At 36.5% G+C, this 24,423-nt stretch overlaps 1 protein-coding gene across 2 annotated transcripts in view; it reads left to right on the forward strand.

The window, feature by feature from the left end:
- rapgef5b (Rap guanine nucleotide exchange factor (GEF) 5b) overlaps positions 1-23,139 on the forward strand; it is a 62,375-nt gene extending 39,236 nt beyond the window's left edge. The window contains exons 12-26 of one of the 2 annotated variants that reach the window (XM_084088446.1): positions 7,986-8,064; positions 9,961-10,105; positions 12,496-12,593; positions 14,443-14,473; positions 16,128-16,206; positions 16,340-16,519; positions 17,307-17,404; positions 17,575-17,691; positions 18,720-18,898; positions 19,149-19,239; positions 19,411-19,461; positions 19,700-19,787; positions 20,792-20,856; positions 21,225-21,279; positions 21,831-23,139. In XM_084088446.1, coding sequence (XP_083944572.1) covers positions 7,986-8,064; positions 9,961-10,105; positions 12,496-12,593; positions 14,443-14,473; positions 16,128-16,206; positions 16,340-16,519; positions 17,307-17,404; positions 17,575-17,691; positions 18,720-18,898; positions 19,149-19,239; positions 19,411-19,461; positions 19,700-19,787; positions 20,792-20,856; positions 21,225-21,279; positions 21,831-21,949 — 1,475 coding nt within the window. In that variant the 3' untranslated portion in view covers positions 21,950-23,139. The remainder of the gene's footprint in view (positions 1-7,985; positions 8,065-9,960; positions 10,106-12,495; positions 12,594-14,442; positions 14,474-16,127; positions 16,207-16,339; positions 16,520-17,306; positions 17,405-17,574; positions 17,692-18,719; positions 18,899-19,148; positions 19,240-19,410; positions 19,462-19,699; positions 19,788-20,791; positions 20,857-21,224; positions 21,280-21,830) is intronic. The other variant, XM_084088447.1, reaches the window with a different exon arrangement.
- The last annotated feature ends 1,284 nt before the right edge of the window (positions 23,140-24,423 follow it).

Raw genomic sequence — 24,423 nt, forward strand, 5'->3', positions numbered from 1 at the left:
TTTCAAGAATACATATTATATATATATATATATATATATATATATATATATATATATATATATATATATACATACAAGAATATATTCATCTGTCACATCCTCTCATTAACTGTAACAGTCTCATTTTCCTTTTTCTGCATGCTCGGGTTTCTTGTTTGCGTCTGTCAATATCATAAGCAGCTGACCGGGTCTGTGTCTGCAGACCGTGAACTGTGGTATCCCTCAGCTGTCCATCAAAGCATCACACAGCAGCTCATTTGACCTCCAGGGTTTGCCGCTGTCATTGAGGTGGTCATTAACTCTCAGCTTTTTCGCATCATGTTTTCAAGTCAAGCTGACACACTCTGTCTGATCGTTCCTGCAGTGTGGGTGGAAGAGCTTGAAAGAGTTTGGAAGATGCAAGAGACGCCAAGAATATAGTTAGACCTACTTTTTCATTATGAGAGGAAAAGCAAAACATTGTTTCTGCTGTCATTTAGCCACGGTTTTCTAAATATTTTCCTTTTTAAAATGAGTTTCCAGTATTCCAGGATGCGAGTATTCATAACGATTGTAAATGGTACCTTCTCAGGAATGCATCTCCTGAAAATGCATTTTGGATGAATTTCATCATCTAAAATAGTAGGGAATCTTTTGGCACCTCACGATCCGATTCCGATTCTGATTCTGGGAGTCACGATCTGATTCCAAAACTATTCTTGATCTACTTTTTTTTTCTTATTAATTAATTAGTTTTTTAATCTTAAAATATATATTTTTTTTATTTAATTACCTATATAATTATAAGTAAAAAATGTCATTAAAACAATAGTATGCTAAGATTTTAAATACATAAACTAATATAGCTTCAAAACAAAAGCAAGTAGCCTAGTAAATAATAGACGAACAACAAAACATTACAAGCAATACACAGAGTGCTTTTAGTATTTAAAAGGATCTGAAAGTTTTCCAATCAGGAGCTGTGAGTGTTTTTTCTCTTTCTCATCTTTACTGTTGTTTTATTATAACTGATGACATCATAGACAACAGGAGATCTAATAAGCTGCATTCACACTAATGCACAGATCTCTTTTGAAATATAATATGTTTTTGTCCTGTCTGTTTAATCCATTAAAGGTGTATTGTGTAATATTTAGGAGGATCTGTTGACAGAAATGCAATATCATATACATAACTATGTTTTCAGTGGTGTATAAAGACCTTACATTATGAACCGTTATGTTTTTATTACCTTAGAATGTGCCATTTCTATCTACATACACCACGGGTTCCCTTACATTGAAATGCGCCGACATGTTTCTACAGTAGCCCTAAACGGACAAACGCGTTTAGTCACTATGTTGTTCTTGGTGCAAAGAAGCTAGCTAAAGTCAGCAAATAAAACAATGACACAATGATGAACAAGTAACAATAATATTTGCAATAACATATCGTTTTACTTAATAATTAAGTAAACCTAATTTCTTAATTTATCTTTGTAAAGAAACCTCATTGCTTAACTGGCTACTCTCTGCTGTCTCGGACAACGACATCTTTTCCTGTCGGCCACCGTAACTTCGGTTGGTTGCAATTCGCAACCTTACCACTAGATGCCGCTAAAATTACACAGTGCACCTTTAAGACATAACTGACTGTGTTTACATTAATTTTGCGTAATAAAACCATTTTGAGATGCAAGTACATTTAACCACTTACACAGAGTCACACCAACTTGAACACAGCCGCATATGCGAGTTCTCTTCACAAAGAGCGCATGAGTATTTGAAATTGAAAGCAGCTACTGTATCTGCCAGTGAGTTTCATATTTTTAATAAATAAGCCCACTGCATTCCAAACTCACAGCGCATATTCTGTGCAATGAAGCCCAAGAATGTCCTTGTATTTTGCTTCAACCTTTCCGAACTTTATGAAAGATTATTTTCTGGAAGGTTCGAGCGGTGTGTGTGTGTGTGTGTGTGTGATCTATTTCGTGTTGCGGTAATGAGAATGAGATGTATTTCGTGTTGCGGTAATGAGAATGAGATGTATTTCGTGTTGCGGTAATGAGAATGAGATGTATTTCGTGTTGCGGTAATGAGAATGAGATGTATTTCGTGTGACGGTAATGAGAATGAGATTTATTTTGTGTTACAGAAATGAGAATTAGATCCATTTAGTTACAGTAATAGCAATGAGACTTTTCTGTTACGGTAATGGGAAGGACATTTATTTTTGTGTTATTGCAATAAGAATGAGATTTGAGTTAGAGTGATAAATATTTTTTTTTAGGATACAGTTATGAGAATGAGATTTCGTTTTCCACGTGTGTTACGAAGAATTTGGTGTGGAAATATGCTTTAAGCCATAAAAATTGTGTAAGGTTATAAAAGTATAGTTCATTTTATTTAAGCAAAATCTAATTTATAATTTTTTTTTTATTATCTTGGGGGTGAAATATGGCTCAGACATGTCCTTCACATGCTTTTTGGGAGTCACCCGGGATTTATCCCACTGCAATCTGTATGTCTTATAGAAATCTGATTCTAAATTCAGTCCACACTCTTAGTCATGGTCAGTTGAATAGTTTGCTACATGCACAATTAGCATGGATTAAAAATTGTGTTGTTTTTTTTCCTAGGGAAAACAAGCGTGTCTAATCTTTTGCTGGTCTCGCACTTCCTCATTGCAGAGCAGCAGTTTTTTTTTCCAGGAAAAGTGGCACGTTCAGCTGCAGTAAAGTCCTTCATTTTTCAGATAATGAAAAATGCATTCTGTTTTGGTTGTAGCAAATAAAAAGAGAGAGAGAGAGAGAAGTGAAGAACAAAAAAGTGAAGAGTGAGTCAGGTTAATGCTGCTGCAGAGTATCGAGAGCTCTTGTGAAAGTGTCTCTGCAAATTAGTGTGTGTGTGTGTGCAGCTGCTGATTGGATTATTAGATTTAGTTTAACTAGTTTAGCACCGTTTCGAGTGGCACAGCACATCATAAAAATGCACACTTGCAGTGTAGACCGTTTCAGTGATTAGAGAGGAACTGATTAAGCTCTATGTTCCTTCACTCGTTTGCTGTGTAACTGCGAGTCTGGAGAGAAAGCTTTCCTTTTAAAGCAGTTTCAGGGTGTCATTTGGGGCTGTTTATAATTAAAACATCTTTGACCGTGTCTAGTATGTACTGAAGTGTATCTAACAATTGTGAGAAATAAAGTCAGAATTGCGAGATGTAAACTCTTTATTAAAAAGGTAATTACCTTTTTAGCTCACAGTCCAGACTTTGTAATTCACAATTGCGAGTTTATATTTTGCAGTTCTGACTTTATTTCTCTGACCTTTTTCTCAGAATTGTGAGAACTCGCAATTACTAGTTATAAAGTCAGAATTGCGAGATATAATCACAATTGCAAGAAAAAGAGATCTGAGAAATTTGTACCTTTTTTTAGTTTTTCAATAAAAACAAGCTTCTATAGAAAACAAGCAAAAACAAGCTTCCATAGAATTTCAGCACATGCAGTCCGTCATCCAGTATCATGAATACTGTGTTTTGGAAGACATACTCTGTTTTTACATTCTGTCACTGTGTTGGAAAGCACATTGCATATTCGGACACAGTGTCTGTCTGTGTGAGTAAGCAAGCACCTCTGGCGCGGCGTGTAGCCTACAGCTGCTAGCTGCAGATTACCATAATGATGCGAGCAGTTCAGCAGAGCAGAACGCTCAAAGCTCATGGAAGTAAGTGTGAAATTAAAGAAGAATTTACAACAGTGCCAATGCAGCACACTCACACCGCAGCCCGCAGAAACACTGTCACTAATTGGATTTAGAGCTTATGGAGGAATCCCTCTGTCACCATACACTGCTTCAGAAAACACTCAACTCATTCATTATTCTATCCCTTCCTCCCTCTGACCCCTCCTGCTTCTCTTTGCGATGCATAAGTCTAATTTAGTGGTAATTGGAATAAACTAAGCAGAGTGCTTTAAAATCTGACTCTGATGAATTGCTGCAGTCTGTTTATGCAGTTTGGCTCTATTTAATTACAGTTTCAGGGATCCTTAAGACATACATTTATATTTACCGTTTACTTAGCGTTAACACCTAAAAGTCACTAACGCTGTGTAACTTCTCTGAATTTTAATTGCAAAAATCTGGTTACACTTCATTTGGTGTCCGTGTTAAAGTTCAATTATACATTTAAGAACTGGAGTAATAATAATTAACCACATGTACTATAAGTATAGGATTTGGGTTAGGGTTAGTTGCATGCAATTATGCATAATTTCCTGTTGTTACTATAGTAACTACATTTAACGTGTAACAAGGACACCGTAAAATAAAGTGTTATCCAATTCAACTTTGTCATAACAGGAACAAGTCACATTTTGAAATATATTAACATAGAAAACAACTTATTTGAATTGTAATAATATTTCACAATATTAGTTTTTTTCTTTTTCTTTTTTACTATATTATTGATGCAGCCTTAAACAAACAAACAAAAAAATCTTACCAACCCGAAATTTTTAAACGATTGACGTCTAATTGAGAGGCACGATTGCATAAGATATTAAGTCTATTTTAAGTTTATTTTACACCAAAAGAATATTTGTGTATATTCTAAAGGCTTATAAATTATTCATAATGATGGTTTGAGTGACAAATCGAATCAATATTCGTTGATTTTGGCGATAATGTTTATTGATACTCTAACCAAGAGGGTGGATTTGTTTATTGTATTTTTTTGCATTCGGGCATGTGTCTCTGTGTCTCATTATAAGCCATTTTCTCCAATAATGATTATAACTTTAGTCACTTTGAAAATCATTATCTGTATGTGTCTCAATGGTAATAAAGAAACTCGGAATGTACAGATTAGCCACTTGTGAAAATATGTCCCACATTATTTTGCATTTATTTAATTTAATAATACAAAAAAAATCACTACAAATTATATTATCAGATTAATAATTTGAATGAAAAGTTGAATTGAAAAATAAACATGAATTCCAGAATGTCTTAGTATTTAGTTTGATCTGCTTTTGCTTTAATCCCAGCAGCATTTAAAACTCCACAAGTTGAGGATCATGTTCTCCAGCATGATTTAAGAATCATCCATATGTGACCCTGGATCACAAAACCAGTCACAAGTAGCACGGGTATATTTGTGGCAATAGCCAACAATACATTGTATGGGTCAAAATGATCGATTTTTCTTTTATGCCAAAAATCATTAGGATATTAAGTAAAGATCATGTTCCATGAAGATATTTTGTAAATTTCCTACCGTAAATATATCAAACATTTATTTTTGTGAGTGAATGCAGCACAATCGCGAACATAAATGGACAATTTTAAAAGCGATTTTCTCAATGTTTTGATTTTTTTGCACGCTCAGATTCCAGATTTTCAAATAGTTTTCTCGGGCCAGTTTTTGTCTTATCCTAACAAGCCATATATCAATGGAAAGTTTATTTATTCAGCTTTCATATGATGTATACATCTCAATTTCAAAAAATTGACCCATGTGACTGGTTTTGTGGTCCAGGGTCACATATAACATCTTGCACTTCAATGGAAGCAAGAACATCTGCCCATCTGTACAAAGAGGTTCATGATCAGTGTCACAAATGTACTTATGTTTTTAAGTATTCGTGTATTGGTGCCTTCCACAAGTGAGGCCCAACATTAGGTCTTGCTCAACGTTGTTACATTTGGTGTTCAGAATATACGTTTAAGGCATCTAAATTACTCACAAGCCAAAAACCGAGAGATTCTGTCGATCTGTAGATCAGATGAGAATATCGATTGATGTCTCTGTAGGAATCTAAATCACCATTTGCTCTCAGAGCAAATTAAAGTGGAATGAACAGTGAATGCATATCAGTCATTACGGTCTTATCCGAGTAATAGTGTCATTATGAGAGTAATAGTGTGTTTCAGTGGGATCAGCAGAGAGGTCAGGCGTATTAAGGGCCATTTAATGTCCTGCTCTCCCTTTTTCTTCTTGGTCACTGTATTTGTCTCTTTCTTTTGTCTCTCTGTTATTAGCTGTAGATTACAGTGGGGTTGGTGTGGAGTAGTGGGAAGTTGCTGCAGTACCCATATAATTGAAACTTAATTATAAGTTTGCAGGTTGCACTGAGGTGAGTGATAAAGGGTTCTTCATCTTTTTTCCAGAATGAAATGAATCTCTTTAACAAAGGTTACCCAGATAAGATTAAATGTGGCCCGTTACTGTACACAGGAAGCGTTCAGTCGTTCTGCATGGCAGATAAGGATTGCCACCATCACTGCGCAGTGGGATTAAAAACATTAGCAGTCTTGCTCAAGGTCACCACGCACCGTTCCTTCATGAACAGCGGCACCGAACGCTTCCAGGCAAACACAGGTCTAATTAAAGTGGTGCAATAGCAAAATGTGATAATGCAGGAGAAAGGAGGTCAGGAGGAAAGAGAGAGAACAGAAGAAAACAAACAAGAGTACATGTAAACTGCCTGTTCGATTGAGCTGTGGTGAATTTTTCATGAACGTTTACCGGCTTATTGTAGCTGCAGTGTTAGGCATTGTAAAAAGATCAGGTTTTAAGGAGTAACCTGCTTTAACCCTCAGTTAACCTGTTCTGTCATTTTTGATCATTTTTGTTTTTGTTTTTAGAATTTTGTTAATCGTAATAGTACTAAACTTAGTAAAGGTTTTTGCACTTGCTATGTGAACACACACAAAAAATTAATGGACATGATTCGAAAAGGTTAAATGGTCCTGAAAAATAGACACACTTGTATTGTTTGTGGTTAAAAATGACCGCATTGGAAATGAATGGGGGATGAATTTCATCTAGTGGAAACGTTTGGAACTGCACCCAAACAAAATCTTACTGAAAGCTAATTTTTTGAGATATCAACCTCACACAACTTTTAGTTTTATGGCTTTGATTTTCTCACAGTTTTAGAGTAAAACTGGAAAATATATATTTCTTCTAAAATGTGTGTATATATATATATATATATATATATATATATATATATATATATATATATATGTGTGTATATATATATATATATGTGTGTGTATATATATATATATATATAGATAGATGTGTGTATATATATATATATATATATATATATATAAATATGTATGTGTGTATATATATATATATATATATATAAATATAAATTATTTTCTTTCTTTTTTTGCATTTTTAATAATATTAAAATAAAATAAAATTATTTTCACTTTTTTCACTTCAGCAGTAACCTCTTAAAACAGTTAACTTAAGGCTGTGCTCTAAAGCATTCAAGATTTATTTTAGTTGGAAATTAAATTTTTTGGTCTAAAAGTGGTTATCAGGTAATAAATGAATCATAAGTATTCCATAAATATAAATTCCCTAAAAATACAAAATATTAAATAAAAAAGAAACATTTAATATAAAATATACTTGTATTTTATAGTACTATAGTACTAATAAAATTTAGTACTATAAAATCCCCTAAAAATACAAAATATTAAATTTAAAAAAAACATTTGCAAACCATATGACTTTCTGTTTACTGTGGAACACAGAAAATGTATGGCAGAATGTTCAATCTGCTTTGTTCCATACACTGAAAGTGAATAGTGACTACAGATGGCAACAAGTTTCCCAGTGAATAAAATTTTGGTTTGTTTCTTGCACAAAGCTGACAGAAGACTTGCAGTATAGCACTTCAGTCATAAAAAGTAATTATATGATGCTTTTATGGAACTTTTTGGAGCTCGACAGTCCCTTGTCCCCATCCACCATCACTGTATGTAAAAGAGCAGCGTGAACATTCTTCAAAATGTCTTCGTTGTGTTCAAAAGAAATAATAAAAACAAATGAAATGACATTAAAGTAAATGTTAACAGAATTTTCTCTTTTTTTGTGAACTATTTCTTTGAAAACATTCTTCATTACGATGTTTTTTTTTTTTTTCTCAGTTGTTTTCTCCCTAAAATGTCTAATGCATATGACATGTTCTTGTTTATTTCCAGAGAGTGTACTGGATGACTTCCTGCTGACGTATCCTGTGTTAATGTCCACCAGTGACCTTTGTCAAGCACTACTTGGTCAATATCCTTATAATGTCATGCACACATGCTCCTATACGTCATTGCTGATGTTGTTTTTGCTACAGTAGCTGCCTGACTACATTTTTAAAAGTGAAGTGTTTTTTTTTTTACAATACAATATACAATAGACTACACATTTGTTAACTACTTTAACATGGACTAACAATGAATACTTCTACAGCATTTATTAATCGTAGTTAATCTCAACATTTACTAATATATTTTTAAGATTAAAAGTGGTATCAGTTACTGCATTAGTTAATGCACGTGAACAATCAATTTTAATACTATTTGATTAATAAATACAGTAAAAACTGCCCAAGAAACATTTCTTATTATCAGTGTTGAAAACAGTTGTGCTGCGTAATATTTTATTATAATATTTCTTTAAAAAAATAATTCTGGATTCTTTGATGAATAGAATGTTCAAAAGAACGGCATTTATTTGAAATAGCTTTTTTTGCAACATCATAAATGTCTTGACTGTTACTTTTGATCAATTTAATGTCTCCTTGCTAAATAAAAATGTGCATATATGTAACATACTGTATATTTACAATACATTAGAATGCAATATATTACTAGATAATTCATTAGTTAATAGATTATTTTAATAGTATTATATAGTTCACATATTAAACATTTATTATCAATAATACATTTAATGGTTGCACCTTATTTTACAGTATTACCCCTTTTCCACCAAGGCAGTGCTGGTGCCGGTTCGGAGCCGGTGCCTACTCGCGAACCAGTTCTTTGTGTTTCGACAGCCAAAGAACCGGTTCTCGGCCAGGAAAACTGGTTCCAAAGCGGCACCAACTCTTTGCTGGACTAGAACCGTTCTTTTACCACGTCATGCTTACGTCGGGGGCTGGGGGTGGGGTTATTGTCAAACTTCTTCTTGAACGTAACCTCCGTCTATAGTAATCCAGACGAGCAGCACAAATGTGTTCTAAACGTCTTCTTCTGACCCCAATATAGGATCGCAATGCCAGGAGAAACATTTGCAGAAAGGCGATGTAGTCCGCCATTGTAATTGTTATGCTTGAAGTTGGCGCAAGCGTTTCTAGGAAAGCTAAGACGTAGCCTATGGCAACGTACACAGTGACGTAACGACGTTGTTCGCTGGGCTCTCTAGTCAGTGGAAAAACAAACAGGTTCTGAGAAGGTTCGCAAGTTGAACCAACTTTGAACCAGCACCAGTTCCGAACCAGTTCTTTTTTGGTGGAAAAGGGGTATCAGTGCACTTACATGTACTTACCTAAGAAAGTACTGGTAATATGAGGTAACTACATGGGTTAAGGGGAAGGTTCAGGGTTAGTACCTAGTTATTTGCAATTACTAGAAAAAGTACATAGTATGTATATGGGGAACACAACTGTTAAGTGCTACCCCCTAAATAATATATTACAATTTAAGTTTTGAAAAGAAATTTAAATGTAGGCACAATTCATCTTTGTCAACAAAACTTGAATTTAAGCATGAGCCTATATATATATTTTTAAAGATCATTCAGTAAAGTGTCAACATTTTGATGAGTATACAGTATATTGTAGATACATGAATGTATTGTAATTTCTAAGTGATATATTCTTCAGTTAACAAATGAAAGATGATCTGAGACTCCCATGAAGCAATGAACAACTCATGGAATTGTACTATGACCGAGCCGCACTGTGTTATACATGCTCCTTTACATGATCTTAACAACACGCTCTGTCTGGCATTAAACCACTTAACAAATCCTACGCCGTTTAGCCGAGGGCTCGCAATTAATTCTCTCTTACTGAACCTCTGTTCATTTAATATGGAGAATTCAGCCTCAGGCATTTCCTCCTTCCTCTGAACTGTGGTTTTGACAAGAAGAGATTTGATGCCTTAACTGCTCCTGGTCCACCTATTGTTCAAAGAAAGGACAGATGAAAGAGGAGGGGAGAGACACTCTGCTTAGGAAACGAAAAGTGCTGCACCTGCTGTCCCAGTGGAGCTCGCAGTGCACAGACCTGCCGCAGGACGACGAGCAAGCCAAAATATTCCTCAAGGTATGGATGGAGAGAGAGAGAGAGAGAGGGGGAGGGAATTATTTTTGGAAATACAAAAATGCCTCCACCCCTACAGTTTTTGATTTCTTAATGCCTCATAATGAGGATGAGATTGTGAGATTATTGCTGGCTTCAGAGGATTTTTAAATGCCCCCAGACCTTTTGATTATGTGAACGTATTACAGTGAAATTGGTGCACACTTTTTTTGTTTACACTTTATTTTAAGGTGTCCTTGTTGCGGTGTAATTATTCGTTTAGGTACTAAGTAATATTAGGGGCCGTTTACACGACACCGTTTTCAACTAAAAATGGTAAACTTTTTATGCGTTTCGGCCGTTCATTTACATGACAGCATCGTTTTGGAGGCCTGAAAACACAAACTTTTGAAAATTGGTTTATAAGTGCAAGTTTTGTTAACGATACAGTTATTTTCTCACCCAGCTAACACAGTTACGTTGTGAAGATCTAACTTAACCGGACCATATTCGTCATAGCGACGTACCACATAAAGTTCCAGTAACATAACTTTGTGATTCCCATAATCGTCGACGTTTTAGTGGTACATTGCATGAACGTGATGAGTAACGTTACGTCTTGACCAAACTGGCATTTTGCGAGGACGTAACATCAAAGGACCATATTAGTCCTTGCGTCGACGTGCCACATAACGTTACAGTTGTAATATTGCTCATAAAGTGTCACTTACATTCGGATGTCAAAGCCTTCTTAAAATAAATAAATAAATAAATAAATAAATGAATAAAAATTGAGAGAGAAAAAAGAAGAAGAAGAAAAAACATATGCATGGTGATATAGGTAAAACACATTGTGGGGAAATGGATATGAAAGTTCACCTGTGTTTCTCTCTGTCAGCAACTTCCTTCAGAAACGTTGAAATCGTGGAGCTTTCCCTCTGTTGTTAAGGGGTTATTTTGTCGCTGCTAAAATAACAGGACGTTTATCAATATTTCTTTACGTGAAAAATCAAAACGCATTTTAACTAGTTTCAGACAATTGTAGCGCTCCGTCTAAGTGACGTCATCGATTAACAGCAAATACATTTATGTTAAATATCAGTTTGTTAAATAAATTAGTCAACTTCCAATCACCCATTCAACTGCCAGCAAAACCTTTACAAAACTATCGTAATCTCTCATCTACACATAAAGATGTGATTAAAAGCCCAAACTTTTTATAAACAAGAGCTTAGGTTTGCCTTACTGTTGTTACTTAGCATCTTCTGAAAACAGGTGAGATGCTAACGGACTTTTTCGAAGACACTAAATCATTTCTATAAAGTAAATATTCAACAGATGTGTGTCAATAACACGTAAGAAAAGTGTCAGGAACAGTTGTGTGTATTATTTGTGTGATTTTGGATAAACTCACCTGAAGGCAGTGAAAACAACAGCGAGAGAGGGAGTTTGATGCTTTGTTAGTTGTGTTGCTGCGCCGTTTCCATGGAAACTCTGCGCCGCTCCAGGGTTTGAAAGAAAGCAGCTCGAATGTTCAACCCGCACGCCCATAAAACACGTCAGTCACGCAGCATTTATATATAAATAAACATCTAGAATCAACACATTGCATAAATAAAAAATCTAATGAATTTAAAACTCATTTTGAAGTTCTTAAACCCGCTCAGATGTGCAAAATGCCACCCCTCCACGTGAAGTGGCACTTTTATAATTTTTTTAATTGTTGTTTTTACGAACACTTAACCTCCTTAATACAACGTTTATATATATATTTATAACATTATATAGCCTACAACGTTTATATTTATGACAAGGTTGTGAGGACGTCGTGGTAAAGTTCCATTTTTTTTAAATCTTGGCTAACCTTCCAGAAACGTCGTGGACACGTCATCAAAAGACGTCGCTCGATAGTTTATCGGTTTATCCCTATCCTGGTCTCCTGATAACTTAAATGTTTTGATGAATTAAGTATGCCCCATATAATATCCAAATGGCATATTATCACTAGGATAATACTTGTAATGCAATTGTCTGGAAAGTTATCTGGAGACCAGTGGACCATGTCCACTTTTTAATCGTTCTTTCGGATCCGTATCGTTTTGACCATGTTGTCATCTGCAAAGGAAAAACGTTTGCAATCGCTGGCGTGTAAACGTACCCTAAATTAACAACATTAATATAGGGTTAGATCGATGTATGTAATTATATAGTTATTACTACAGTAAGTAACGTTACATGTGACATAGCAAGGACACTGTAAAAAGGAGTTACCTTTTTTATTAAAATTAAATCAAATCAGATCTATTCGTTCAGACAGTGTAATCAATATTTGATATATATTAGTTAGAATAGTAATAAATTATGCCACATTCACAACCTGAAATTTTAATCTTGCGTTTATTTCATGTTTGCAGACTCTGTACAGACACGTTCTGGATGATCTCTATGAGTTTCCCTCCCTGGAGAAGGATCTCAAAGAACTTCAGAAACTTCTAAGAATGCAAAGGAGACAGTGAGTCACTTCATCATTATCACACACACATCACATCTGATTTTTACACAATTCATTTTATTAGTCTTAAATTATACATTTTTTGTTCACAACTGATTTCTGGGAAGCTCTTTGTTATGGCAGATATTTTAAGACTCAATTATATTCGCACAATGACATCCCTTATTCATACTCCTAAAAATGCAAAATGAGAGATGGAAAAAGACAAAGTGATGCCCTATAAACTCTCGTCTTTTAAATAAAATCATGTTGAGTTTTATCCATGCAACCACTTTGGGATTAGCCCAACAAGGCATGGTTTTCCTTGACATTCTCCCTTTCACTTCTGGGAGACATGATGAGAAATAGAGTAACAGAGAGATAATAAAGGAGTGAAATGATGTTACAAAGAAGACAGTTGAGATCCTCATCAGTCTCTCTCGAGATGACAGACACATTCTGCTGTGGGGGATATCTGAGCTTTAATTAGTTTTAAAGGATTTATAAAACTGCAGTTTTAAATGACTTCTTTTGAATGACTGTCAACATATTGTTTAATCAGAAATTGACTGAGAGGCATGTGCCCCTTCAGATTTTTGAGTTTTTTCCAAACTTCCATTTAATTAAGTCAGGTTACACTTTATATTGTGTCTTTAACTACTATGTACTTACATCAAAAAATAAGAACAATGTACTTAGTGTTCATGTTGCATAGCAAACATTTTTTGCTCCTATTGAGGTAATATATAATATTACACAGCTCTCTGAAATGCTTGTTTCTGATTGGCCAGTCGCGACATAATGACCATCGTCAATAGTTACGCTGTATAATGACCATCTCATCCGGGTATTTGAGGCCGGTGCTTCTTTCAAACGGAGCTGGCGTTCCTCCTTAAAGTGTAATAAGTGGTGCAACTGTACATTATCCCTTAAATGTCCATCTTGTTTGAACTTGTTCATTCGCCTAGACTCAAAGCTGCTTGCTAGGAACTGTTTTTCTTCACAGAAGCAATGCATTTAATGAGCCCATAAACAATTTCAACTCAAATCAGTATTTTGTGTCCAATTATTTACGTATTACAAAATCACACTGTCTGGTTTTATTTTGAGATAACAACCGTTTGGGTGTACATTATCCCTTACTTAATATTATAATTATTATAACGACATCTTATGCTTTCCCTATATAAAGAACTATAAAATCTTTTCTTTGGTCATGTCTCACCTCACCTTGTTTTTTGAAGCCTGGATTCATGACGGCCATGTTATAAGTACAGTAAGGTCAGGGTCAGGTTTTTTTGGGGTTCATGAGCCCACAACTTAATTAACACCGGATTAGGAAAGTGGCTTTGTAATATTCCTCTAATACATATGCAGACAGAGCAAAATAAATGAATTCCTCCAGGCCAAAGAGCTTCGCTCGTCCAATATTTGTGTTTAGTAAGCAGCAGTCCTGCCGTTGACCTCTCTGCTATACATCACACTCCTGCTGGTGCTTCATGAAAGGCCAATGATTAATCAGAGAGGCATCAGATGGGGAATATGGAGACTATAAAGCTCTCTCCGATTGCCCGTTTTTATCAGGCTGTTTAATCAGAATGAGCTGTGCATGGATGAGGACGTTGTGCGCTTTCATTTAGATGAGGCAATCAGTAAATCACGTTGTGTCAGACTTTAATGTTAGAGCTGATGATTCAGGCCTGATCTGAATGAGAAAAGGCTTTTTTACGAGCGCTCCTCGCAGCGGGTGGGAGATGCCATCCTGCAGTATTGATATAATGGCACATTTATATTTCAAGTGATCCCCTTGGCTCATTCTTCTTTATTTCTTTCTGTCTCTCTCTTGTGGTCTTCCCCTCTCATCTCTCAGCACGGTAGATGAATCCTCTCCGCAGAAGAAGGTAAGAGTTAAGACCATCTGTTATATCGCACAGAAGCTCAATGAAACCACCTCAGTGCACTTTGATTGAACTTTTTGTGGTTTGAAGAGGACGTATCATCAGAAGTCATCATGATATTGACGACTGAACCATGGCAATGCTAAGATATGTCCGCCCACATTTATATATCGATGAGAAACACTGATAGATATCAGAAAACAGCTCATTGTAAAAATCTGACCACACAAGATAACTGCGTTCACATTAGACTTTGAAATCACTGGGTTTTTCTCAGATCTTGATGCCGAATGACACAAGACGCGCGCTTGCGGAATAAGCTGACAGGATGCCAATAAAGCCAGTGACATGCAAGTGAATTCTGGGTAGTGGGCAAAAATCTAAGTGCCAGGTTTCCTTAAAACATTTGACTTGAACTGCATTTGCTTTTTAAATCACTAATGGTTTTAAGACACTGTATAAACTTTATATGTTGTCAGCTTTTAAGCATAATCGATGTAAGTTTGTGCACTCAATGCTTATTCAATATTCATCAACTCGCCCTGCCCTGGTGACAAAAGGCATTTACATGTAGAGATCTTAAAGGTACAGTAACAAAAACATGTAAAACTAAACTGCTATGGGGGAAGACGTGCTACTTTTTTGCTCAGGACACATTTGTTTTAGGTATAAATGTGCATCTTGTGGGACTTTCTTCTTACTCTGTGTGTCTCAAGTGTAGAATGACAAATTTCAAAGCGCAGCTGATGTTATCAAAAAACAAATTTGTAATCTTAAGTAATTTTAGGTTTCAACCAGAGATGGAGATAGAAAGCCTTTCAAAAATGGACTTGAAAATCATTATAAAAGTGTAGAATATTGGCCTTTATACTTAGGGGCAGATTTACTAAACGGGGCAAATTAGCGTGAGAGTGCAATCCCATAAAAGCGCAGATGGCAGTGGAAAGTTCTGCGCAAATTAAAGAACACAGAAGCATCCGGATCATTTCCATAATGACCAACACAATCTACCAAGAGCAGTGCAAATTAGCATCTGGTTAAAGACATGCTCTTTTTGGGCGGTAACCCAGACAGCAACATAGTGTCAGCCCAGATCTGGCCCAAATCTGGTTCATGTGGATTTCACACGGTCCAGATGTGGGCCGGATCTGGGCCGACACTATGTTGCTGTCTGGGAAATAATGGCGCAAATTCCAGTAAATTGACGAGCGCAAACCTTAGTAAATCACCTTGCATGATTCATTTAAATACTCTCCTCCCATTAATTTTGCATCTGAAAGGGAAACTCCTACAAATGCATATGCAATAAGGTCAGCCGCAAAAATAACCCTATCCACGCATTTTCAGCACTACTTTTTCACTGCATGTCTAGTAAATCCTGACTGTAGCTTTTTAATGCCAAAACAGGGTTTTAATGCCAAAACAAGCTGTTAGTAAATCTGGCTCTTAATCCTTAAAATAAAATATAAATAATAGATAAAAAATGATTTCAGTTCGTTAACAATAACAAAAACAGTGCAGAATGCTGTGTGGTTAAGTTATACCGCATAAGGCTTTCACTGTTGCTTTAACGTGTGTGTGTGTGTGTGTCTGTGTTAGCATGTGTATTTCTCATAAGCAATAATATTCTCAATCCCATACGTTTACTGTCTTGCAGAATAAAGCTCTCTTCCACCAGCTGAGTCTGAAGGAGAACTGGCACCCTGTGAGAGGAGCTCAGAGGGAGAGGAAGGAAGGTAAGCTCATAAAATAGTCCCTCATATTTCTCTCCTACACTCTCACAGAGGTCTGACTGACTGCGGTGTTTATGTATAACAGCATGTGAGAATCTTGTCGTATGGCATTTTGATGTGAACTGGTGTCTGATAGATGCAGCGCTGGGTAATTGTGTGTCTTCAGTGCTGTGTCGCGTGGACGTGACCATAGATTCATACGTGAGCGTGAGGACACACAGTGAGGTGTCTGTGCAGGAACTGCTGAGGACTGTGGCCGAAAGGCTTGACTGCGCTGAGGACGACATGGTGTTGATGGCCGTCACGTATCCTGGAGGTCTGATCGAGTTCAAACATCTTTCTATTTTCATTTTGATTGACATTGCTGCAGCTTTGTGTTTGAGACATCACTGTCCGTACGTCTGCAGGTGTGCTATTATGCTTTTGAACTAGTCATTAGGGTACAACAAGCCCCCTCTTCTGATGCTAATAAAGGGAATACAAATGGTAAGGCAGCTAGTGCAATAGGGCAGGGGTGTCCAAACCTGCTCCTGCAGGGCCACTGTCCTGCAGAGTTTAGCTCCAACCCTGATCAAACACACCTCAACCAGATTTAACACCCCTGCAATAAGGTGATATGGTGAAAATCTGTATTTTCACTTCAAACGCTGAAACACTGTTGATTTAATTACCTTCAACAAAACTGAATACCACAAAGTCATAAGTATCATAAAAATATTTCAAACTAAATATCATAAACTCTTAAGTCTCAAAATATATGTGATCATTTGTGGGATTCTCATTAGCTGCATAATTTTGCAACATTTTAAATGTTATTACATGAGATCAAACTAATCTGAAAATCAACCTTTGGACACTTCCCACAATGACCTCATGAATCAGGAACATTTTCAGTGTATACAGTGACAACAGGTATTTAAGGACATGTTGTGGTGGTTTTTTGGGAGACAGAAATTAAGAAGGCCTTCAGGACCATTGTATCCAATTACCAAATTGGGGTCCAAATAAATGATTTTTAAATACATGTTCTGTTGTACCTCACTGTGTTTACCCCATTGCTGCTTTCTCTTCATTGTTATTTCTCTCTCTTTCTCTTTCTCCAGAGAAGGTTCTGCTTCAGTCGGATCAGTGTGTGTTCTCGTCTTCACTCAGTGCCGCTGAGAGGCTGCTGGTCTGCAGAAGAGACCTGACGGACATCATGGTGAGAGTCAGAGTGATGCTTTCTGAACCGCTCTTAAAACAAACCTGCTTTCCACACCATTAGTTCAGGTCCACACACGACTAAACTTGCCTGTCTTCTCTGCCTGACTTTGTGAATGACCCACTTTAAGTATAACGTTGAACAGATGAATGTCTGTGTTGTTCTCCCAGAGTCCCTTCACTGATAATGGGCACCAGCGCTCAGTAAAGATGCTGGGCATGAACACATGGGATGTTGCCGTGTCGCTCACCAACTGTGACTGGAGTTTCTTTAGTAACGTCCATGAGGTAACGTCTTCACATTTCACACAGTGCAGCACAAGAGAAGGTGTACTAGAGAAATGACAACTAAAATGAAGTTTAACTTTAAAATAGGCAATGAGGTAGTTATCAAACACAGTTGCTTTATATAATATCAGTCTGGAATGAAAGAAAATATTTCCTACAAAAGAACATAACCCAACATTAAAGGAATATTCTACCCAAAAAAGAAAATGACGTGATCGATTGCTCACCGTAATGTCGTTTGAATTTCTGTCCCTCCATTGAAAATCCATTTACCCAAAATTTTGAGGTTTGTTCACGGTGCTCAAGCAAGGTTGAGCTTGTTTATCATATTTGATCCGTTTATGAATGTGCATTGAGCAATTTTTATATGTGAAAACAATTAAATTAATTAAAAATGAAAATGAATTAATCCAACAGACATGATCACTTAATATGATGAACAGATTTAAGATGATTCATATGTATTAATAAGGATTATGTTTCCTATGTCTTTGTGATATTTGGGTGGAATTTCAGTAGAATATACAAGGTCCCAAGCTGAAATTTAAAAATGGTAATGGGCATTTTGAACACCAATCACAACAGACTGGACCATCTGACCAATCAGAGCAGGGTAGGCTCTCGGGAAGGAAATGGTTTAGACTCAAGACCGCTGTGGTGTAGAGATGAGTCCCACCTTAAGACCCAGGCATACCACTGGGGTCCTACGGTGGGACTCATCTCTTCAACTTATCGGAATCACAAATCCTTGAATGAGCTGCTTCAGACACTGTGAGAAAAGTGATAATGCTGCAATGAAGATTATGAGAAAATGAAGGTGTTTTTTGACCTTGGATGCATGTAAACCTATTGTAGGAGACCTAAACCAAATTAGGAACCTTTAAAATAGCACGATAGGGGCACTTTAAAAACACAGCTGGCTTGTAAATCGAACATACTCGATAGTCTTGATTCAATACTGAGATTCTCTACAATGTTCAACAAGGCCCAGCAACCATAGCCATGTTATTTTCCTTACTACTGTGCAGCAAGAGCTGGTGCATTTCACGTTAAGCCGCGATGCGAGCGCTGGCCACACGGTGGCGCTGGAGCAGCTGTTGCAGCGCTGTAATGAGACTCAACAGTGGGTGATGACTGAAGTGCTTCTGTGCACAACCCTCTGCAAACGTGTGCAACTCTTCAAAAAATTCATCAAGATCGCAGCACAGTAAGTACACGTGCACAAACACACACTCGCTGACGGAAATAATCCCATAAACTCCGAAGGACCTGAGCCATATCGTAAACTTTTTGATTTGGGCCAGTAAGCATCCACCTAACAAGCCAAAACACCTTTGCAATCACATAGCAACATGCTAAAATAACTCGTGGTTGTATTTCTTTCTACTCAAATAAATCAGATGGTGTACATGCTCATGTTCCTCTCCTTTCTTGTTGTCTCTCTCACTCTTTCGTAGCTGTAAAGCACAGAGGAACCTGAACTCGTTCTTTGCGATTATTATGGGACTGAACAGTCCCGCTGTCAGTCGACTCACTCAGACATTGGAGGTAGGAAGACAACAACTCCAATGCATAGAAATACACTACTGTATATGTGGAGTGGTAGTGTTGCAGTCAGATTTTCAACATCAATCTTTGTAATTATTTTTAGAAGCAAGAAACTAGAGTGTATTGCAAAATGTGCTAAACAGGAATTTTTTTTAACCGTCCTAATTTCAGAAAGTCCCTGGGAAGTTCAGGAAGTTGTTCTCCGAGCTGGAGAGCCTGACGGTAAGTGACTGCCTCATCACAATCTTAAGTCGCCTCCTGCTAGTTCACCTCCCGCTAGAGCATTTTGTGCTGTTTACGGCTCATTAGGATGTGATATATGAAGCCGTAATCATATCAGAGACTCCAGGGAGGAAACAGCAGGTGGCATTACAGAGGAAGAGATTTGAGACAAACCAGATGCTTTCACAGGTAAAATAATACAAATATGTACACATTAATGCTTCTGCATGACCCACAGGACCCTTCTTTAAACCATAAAGCCTACAGAGATGCCTTCAGGAAGATGAAGTCTCCCAAGATCCCTTTCCTACCTCTGCTACTGAAAGGTGCTACAACCAAAAACACACACAATATCATCAGATCATTAGTAATCTGCACATGACATCGTGTTCTAAGCAGCCACAAGGTCTAAAAATAAAATAAACATGCATGGATGAATAATTCACAATATGATCAATAACATAAATTTAGAAAACAGGTGAATTTCTATTTCGTGTCAACTTTAAATGTTTAAATATGGCGGTTTTAGACTGAGGCAACCCAACACAACAGATATTAGAACAGATATTCCGCGCCCAAACACTATCAAATGCCAAAAGCAAACGGCTCAAATATACATTCACTGTGTGTAGTAATACTACTGACAAAAAATCACGATCTTAACCTATTCCAACATCTCAGATGGCCAGACAGTGATTTAATCTTTTATGAATCTTTAAAGTGTTGGGTTCTGTAATGTAGTGTACAATGTGAGTTTTTCAAAGCTTAGCTTAAATGAGTGATATGAATAAGTAGTTCTCATAAACGGCTGTTGAGATAGTTGAAACCAGTAGGCTTGGACCCCAAAACAGTATTCTTTACATCATGACTTAAAGGAATAGTCAACTTAAAAATGAAAATTGTCATCATTTACTCACCCTCAAGTTGTTTTAAACCTGTATGAATTTCTTTCTTCTGTTGAACACAAAAGAAGATATTTTGAAGAATGTCAGTAACCAGACAGTTGATGGACCCCATTGACTTCCATAGTAGGAAAAAAATTACTATGGAAGTCAATGGGGTCCATCAACTGTTTGGTTACCAACATTCTTCAGAATATCTTCTTTTGTGTTCAACAAAATAAAGAAATTCATACAGGTCTGAAACAACTTGAGGGTGAGTAAATTATGACAATTTTCATTTTTAAGTGAACAATTCCTTTAACAAGCAGTTTAAAAGAAATAATTAGCATTTATCACTAGTTTCTTTGGACATGTTGAGAGTCTCTTTTGGCCATTTTTGCAACAGAAATGTGTGTAGTGACATTTGAACAAACATTCTATCTGAACAGATATTACCTTCATTCACGAGGGCAACAAAACCTTTCTCGACAACCTGGTCAACTTCGATAAGCTAGTAAGTCAATAGTTGGGCCTTATACAAGTCCTTTTATTATTGTTTATGTTTTAATTAAAGGGATAGTTCACCCAAAAATGAAAATTCTGTCAATTTATTCACCCTCATGTCATTCCAAACCTATATGACTTCTTGTTTTTGTGGAACAAAAGAAGATATTTTGAAGAATGTTGGTCACCAAATTGTTTTGGTTACCATTGACTTCCATTGTATGAGGGGACATTTCTCAATTCACAGAAGTCATACAGGTTTGAAATGACACGAGGGAGTAAATGATGACATTTTTGGGTGAACTATCCCTTTAAATGTCACATACAGTACCATCAAGTGAACAAATCAAGCTTATGTGAGATGTATTTTTTGTGCAGCACATGATAGCAGACACAGTGCGGATTATCAGGCAGTGTCGGACAGATCACATGGGTAAGTGCTCAAAACACACAGATTTACAAGAATAAAATAATGTATCCTTGCTTAAGTGTGTAATCTCTGCACAGCAACCACATCCAAATGGAATTACACACACACAAAAAAAGGCTGTTTCAAACATTTTTCCCAAACACTTAGCCCACAATCTCCTATTGGCCAGGTAACCAGATAGTCACGCCCCAATCTCATGCCATTGGTTGAACTAATGTTGCTGTTGCTGGTCGGACTGCTCAAACAACCAAAACGTTTTGATAGCGCCAGTGTTGCCCTTCTCAGGAAAATCAGCCTAAAAATGCTTTACTTGGTTGTCTTTTCATATTAAGCCTGAATGGCAGAACATATTTTAGTATTTAAAACAATGACACACTTCAACTTTTATTTGAACACACAGGTCCATATATATTACTGCATGACCCAAATCTGTCTCTACACTTAAAATAGTTCATCACAGTTTAGTGGCTTCAAGTACACTGAAAGTCAGCCTCACTCCTGTTGTGTTGATTCTCTATAGGTTATAAGAATGATTTTTGTCTTTTGTCCATTAGGAAACATGTTGTCCCAGAAGGACAGCGTGGAAGTGAGAACGTACATCAATTACCTGCACGTCATCGACAATCAACAGACTCTATTTGAGCTCTCACATAGACTTGAGCCCAGGACATAGAGCAACTCCACACATCCTAAATCAACTACTGAACGACAGGACAGAAGACTGTGATGAGTATGTCCTCCACTAGGGGGAGACACACTCACACCAACCACACCGAGCAGATACAGTGTATCGCACAGCCAAAGAAATCTCCACAAGATTAATAATGTGAAACGAAGAAAGACGCTGAATCATGCAAGACTGCGAAATATAAAATTGCTTCTGAAATCTACAGTACAGTTGAAACAGAAATGAAACATTACAGTGACCCAGTGTTCTGTAAGTTACAGTACAGAAACATCATGTTGAGAGTCAGATGTTTTTTTGTACAGCAGACTTTCACTCAGTAGCGTAGGACAGAGTTTTAGTTGTTATGAGACAGTTTGCCACTTCAAAATAGTTTCACAACAATAGCCAGTGGATTGTTTTTAGCAATGCATATATGAGAAAAGAATCTTCATTTCTATTGTAGTCCAATTAGTATGGGATTTGACCTACATGCACACAAATCTAAAACAATTTGATGCCTTTTTAGATCATGTCCAACAAACTATTTGTAGACAATCAGAAAAATATCTCAAGGCAGCACACTGTATTTTAGGTACAGTATTGCTACCAGAAGCAAGAAGTAGAACTGTAGATTAAAGGCCATTAGTTGAACTTGCACACACTATAAGGACATATTTAAATAATGCATATCTTTAAGAAAATATATGCAATTTATTTTGCAGACTTTTACATAATAATTGGATACAAATTATGGACTAACCTCCTGTTTGAAAACAACGGTGAGCAATGGTTCTGACACTAGATAGTGCTTGAAGAAAGCAAAAGTATAGATTTCTTTGTATAAGTTGTACTTTGATTTATGAGACATTAAGATATTTATTAAACAACAAAGTTGTCCCTGATTCAGAAGGGGAAGACAACGCCTAGGTTTTAAATACAAAGAAATGATGTAATGTAAATGTGATCAGATGGTCTGAAGGATTTGGCGACGCCATTGATTGACCAGTCTGATAATGCCTGAGGTTCATGTGTGAACTCTGTAAATACTAAGACTTTTTAAAAAAAATAAATACAAAAAAAGCCAGGTCATAAAGCAATAGAAAGGTGTGCATCTCACCTTCAGAAAAAAATTGTTAGCAGTGACTGACTGTAGCTGCTGTTTGCACTAGTTTTCTTTACTAAGAGCCTGACATTAAAGAAAAAAAAAAAAAAAATCCTTTGCCACTGTCTTTGTTTCTTTTTTTGTGTGCCCATGCTGTAAAATCCATCTTTTGCCTAATATTTTTTTACCTTACATTGTATGCAAATGTAAACTAGACACGTACCGCCACCTAGTGGTAGGAATGTGAATTAACAGACATTCCTGTTAAAGATGCTGCATGTCATTTTTTGGCTTTTTGAGAAATTTAAGTTAAAATACATGTTTCTCCAAAATACAATGCTATTATTCTACTTTGAAATGTGCGTTCCGTGTCGTAATGTATGTTTTTGTTTTGGTATGTTTTATCCCGCCCAATACCAATTTACCCAATAGTAGCTATTTGGTATTTTCTACACAGACTGCAAACGCTGTGATTGGTCTGCTAGAACCCCTCCCTCCCCCATTTCAACTGCTCTTCTCACTCTCAGTATTACATACTGCACCTTTAAAGTCACCATGAAATCAAAATGGACAATTCTTTTTTTTTTTATATATACTGCAGCATTTATTATAAATTATCCGTGTTACTTCGCCTCCACCTCTTGCAACGACATTTCTTCTCTGATATAATTGAGAATAAAAGACTGTAAAATGCCTGACGAGCAGTTTTCTTTTGTGTGCTAACATTTCCTTATGCAACTTTAAGAATGAGGGGGATTTGAACGGCTCCATTTTTTTGTTTTGTTAACAAGAACCTATAGTTTTTAATTTACAGCCGTGTTAGTAGTTGTACAAGTATTGCTTGTAGTTTTGTTAAAATCTCAGTGGCTATGCAAACTTCCGGTATAGTATTTTCTCATGGGATCACAACTCCCATACGATCATAACTTATTATAATACAGTATATTTTTACATATATACACACCTCAAATATAGTAAACATAACCTATTATTATATAAAAAAATATATATATTTTTTTAGTAATGAGTTCCAGAAGTATTAAATACCTTTTAACTTTTAAGAGTACATTATCTTATGGAGACCGCGAAGCCAACCGGAAAAGCCAAAAAATTTGTATTTTGATTTCATGGGGTCTGTAAATAGTGACTACTTAATAAACCAGAGATCTCATTACACGTCACTTAAGAGTGTGAATCTTCTCTGTGACGCTAAATTGGCATCTCAGCCGTCTCAGTGAGAACGAGGATGAATTGTCTAAACAGTTACTGATCCATCCTGTTCTGGGCCATTATTACCTGCTGTGAGGCCGCCGCTGGACTCGCTGAGAGGGGAGGGACCGCGCCACAGCTTGTGCTAACCTCTCATTTCCCTCTCTTG

The sequence above is a fragment of the Abramis brama genome (assembly GCF_963993115.1).
Source record: "Abramis brama genome assembly, chromosome: 17".
NCBI classification, from domain to species: domain Eukaryota; kingdom Metazoa; phylum Chordata; class Actinopteri; order Cypriniformes; family Leuciscidae; genus Abramis; species Abramis brama.